The sequence below is a fragment of a genome (assembly GCF_019968955.1).
Source record: "MAG: Porospora cf. gigantea A chromosome Unknown PgA_NODE_2828_length_3097_cov_316.571, whole genome shotgun sequence".
NCBI classification, from domain to species: domain Eukaryota; phylum Apicomplexa; class Conoidasida; order Eugregarinorida; family Porosporidae; genus Porospora; species Porospora cf. gigantea A.
This window is the reverse complement of record NW_027151568.1, coordinates 1-3097: the sequence shown is the minus strand read 5'-3', so window position 1 is coordinate 3097 and position 3097 is coordinate 1. Positions and strand designations below refer to the sequence as shown.

The window sequence follows — 3097 nt, the reverse complement described above, 5'->3', positions numbered from 1 at the left end:
GTATTTGCCGGAGATCGGCTTTAATTCTACAGTCACGAAACAGAAGCGGTTCCTATGGCTCCATGCTGCGGCGATCTGCGTCTTCAGAACACATGACACTCACGAAATAGCGGGTCAGCCAGTCTGCTGTCAACGTTGCCGTCGTCATGAGCCGAGTTGTCAACACGCTGGAGGAGTGCCAAGCGATTCTTGAAGCCGTCCGTCCCAACCCAACCCCACCGCACTATTTCGGATGTGAGGTTCTTGGGGTAGGAATAGGACACCTCCATACCTTCACATATGTTCGCTAGCATCGCCAGCATAGAGCAGTGCACGTCTGACGGCAGGTCAGAACGGGGCGCATCTCGCGACGTCCGGAGCATAGAGGCGATCTGTGCTAGCTCCTGATGGATATTCGCGTCAGCGATCCGTGCTGCAGGGTCGCTCCCGTTGGAGAGTTTCGAGGCGAGTAATGCGATGCCGTCCTGTGCTCGTTTCCTGTCCTTGTCGATGACTTGCTGCGACTCCATCAAGGCTGCCAGCGCGTGGGTGAGGTGTCTCTGTTGGCGTTTGAACCTCATCAGTTGCCAACCGATAAAAATCGCGACCAGAACATGAATGAAATCTCTGACGGAAAGACCTAGTATGTCCTCCACATAGGAGCCATACAAAGCGGTGGCCGCCACGAGGCTCTCGTGGGATACAACCAAGACGAGGCTAGACACGAAAACGCATGATGCGGAGAAATACGATACCAGGGCCTCCAACGAAACCGAGCTAGGGAGGCGCGGGGCGCTCGCAAACACCTTCAAGAGGTCGAGTTTCTCGATGTGCACGGGTGGCGTGTACTCAGTCGCCACCACAGGTTCCCCGTCTTCTTCCTGCTCCGTAATCCTCAACTCCGAGTCAGATTCCTCAAGGAATGGATGCTCGAGAGGCGCCAGGAGTATTTCGGGCTCCTCGGCGGCAGGGGGAGGGTTCAGCTCGAGTTCATCCTCAGGTTCCTCTGGCTCCACCACTTCGAACCGTTCCACCACCTCAAAAGGTTCCACTGCCTCAAAAGTTTCCACCAACGTAGTAGTTGTCATTGCCATCGTAGTTGCCGTCGACGTGGTGGTTGATGCTGTCGTGGTGGTTGTTGTGGGGCGTGTGGTGGTGGTGGTGGTGGTATATGCTACGGTGCTGTTTACGCTTGCAACGGTGCTGGTGGTAGTAAGAGTCTCGCTTGGTCTGAGTCGGCAAAACCCAAGTATCTCACTCGTCATCGTCGATGACAACCAGTGGACGTACTCTCCGCCTACCAACCGACGGCTCCTCTGGCGTCAGCGGAGGTCGGGCCTCCGCCAGCAGAAGGCTCCACCCGAGTAAGGTTACAGCTCGCATTGGAAATTCCGATTATGCCCTGTAGGAAGGTCGCTGAAAACGCTGTAGTTTTTTTAAGCGGTACGGAGAGGTCGGCGTGCTCTGCGAACGCTCCGCACCCCAACTGTGCCATCTGTCGAGGAGGAAACACCTTCCAAACCGACGTGACCAGCGAAGTCGTGCAGGGAGGCATCACCAACATCCTCATACTCGTTAATGTGGCGTCGGAATCGTTTCTTGTTCGCTTTTTTGGGCCAGATACCAGTGACCTCATTGACAGACGGAAAGAGCAAGTCGTCACTGAATTTTTGCAGTCGAAAGGCCTAGGAAAGCGAATTTATCTGCACATACACGTGAGCGCAGGTCTGAACACTTACGCAGTGCCCCGGTTTTGAAGGGCAAATCGAGGAGTGGATCCAGGGCCGAAGTTTGAGTCTCAAAGAGATGAGGTCGATGTCCTCGCAAATTGCAGTCGCACTCGCGCGGTTACATAGTTCTCCAGTGGGCAGTCTGGACCTCCCTACTGGTGGTGTTCTGGATTGGACTCAGCGATGGCGACAGCTCTTTGAGAAAACGATGAAGGCCAACGTGAGGCAGCGGCAGGAACTGGAGCGACTCGTCGAGATTGACGCTGTTCATAAGTCACTGGCTATGCTAATGGACAGGCACGTACCGGCGCCGCTAGTCCTCTGTCACAACGATTTGCTGCAAGGAAATATTCTCCAGGAGTCAAACCACAGGAATGACGTTCGGTTTTTGGATTTCGAATATGCGAATCTGGGCGAGGCTGCCTTCGACATTGCCAACCACTTCAACGAGTACTGCGGCTTTCATGAAGGTTTGGACAGGTACCCCAGTTCTGTTGAGCAAGACGCCTTCCTGTCAACATACCTCGCTCACCTAGTTCCTTGGGGGGAGCCGCTGACTTCGCACGAACTTGCTCAGTCGGTTCGGAACTACACGCCCTACTCCCACTACCTGTGGGGCGTGTGGTCATTCAGACAATACTGCTCTTCCCCTGTCGACTTCGACTATCTAGGTTACTGCCAACGTCGTCTAACTGAGTGCTATCGTACGGCAATGCTAGTGTTGAACTCCGTGTGATTGACATACAGTAGCATAATCGACTCATTTTGACGAATGGACCAGACACCCGAACCTCATGTGTTCTTGCGTCGCAATCCGTTGGCTTTAGCGTCCGAAGACGGAGGGGACTGCTCTGAACCTGCGACTGAGATCATATCACGACATACGGCGCCGGTCCAGGTTCAACCGAATCGGAAGCGGGAGGAAGCCAAAGTTAATCTCAAGGAAGTGGAGCGGCGTCGTTTGGAAGAGGCGATCCGGCGAGAAGAGGAGAGAAGACTTGAAAACGAAAGGTCAAAAATACGGGAAGAACAGCTGCGACTTCAAGCTGAGCAGCGGGCACTCGCCCTTCAAATGGAGCAGACGAAGAGAGAGCATAGGCGAGAGGCTGCGCACGCACAGCGAGAGGCGGAGGCTGCACACGCACAGCGAGAGGCGGAGGCTGCACACGCACAGCGAGAGGCCGAGGCCGCGCACCTACAGCGGGAAGCGCACGCACAGCGAGAAGCGCACGCACAGCGAGAGGAGCGTGCACAGCGAGAAGCGCACGCACAGCGAGAGGAGCGTGCACAGCGAGAAGCGCACGCACAGCGAGAGGCCGAGGCCGCGCACCTACGGGAAGCGCACGCACAGCGGGAAGCGCGTGCACAGCGAGAGGAGCGTGCACAGC

At 55.8% G+C, this 3097-nt stretch overlaps 2 protein-coding genes across 4 annotated transcripts; one reads left to right on the top strand and one right to left on the bottom strand.

Moving 5' to 3' along the window:
- Window positions 1-52: 52 nt before the first annotated feature.
- Window positions 53-1073, bottom strand: KVP18_000635 (uncharacterized protein; the record flags this gene model as incomplete). 2 transcript variants are annotated; one of them, XM_067949891.1, is made up of 2 exons in its annotated part: window positions 53-75; window positions 104-1073. In XM_067949891.1, 2 exons carry the CDS (start codon window positions 1071-1073, stop codon window positions 53-55), a joined length of 993 nt encoding a protein of 330 aa, XP_067810588.1. The 2 variants fall into 2 exon arrangements, with proteins under 2 accessions (XP_067810588.1, XP_067810589.1); XM_067949892.1 differs by lacking the exon at window positions 53-75 and having other exon boundaries at window positions 84-1067.
- Window positions 1074-1376: 303 nt separating this feature from the next.
- On the top strand, window positions 1377-2445 carry KVP18_000634 (uncharacterized protein; the record flags this gene model as incomplete). 2 transcript variants are annotated; one of them, XM_067949890.1, is made up of 2 exons in its annotated part: window positions 1377-1694; window positions 1723-2445. In XM_067949890.1, the coding sequence occupies 2 exons, from the start codon at window positions 1377-1379 to the stop codon at window positions 2443-2445; spliced, it is 1041 nt and encodes a 346-aa protein (XP_067810587.1). The 2 variants fall into 2 exon arrangements, with proteins under 2 accessions (XP_067810587.1, XP_067810586.1); XM_067949889.1 differs by lacking the exon at window positions 1377-1694 and having other exon boundaries at window positions 1918-2445.
- Window positions 2446-3097: the final 652 nt, after the last annotated feature.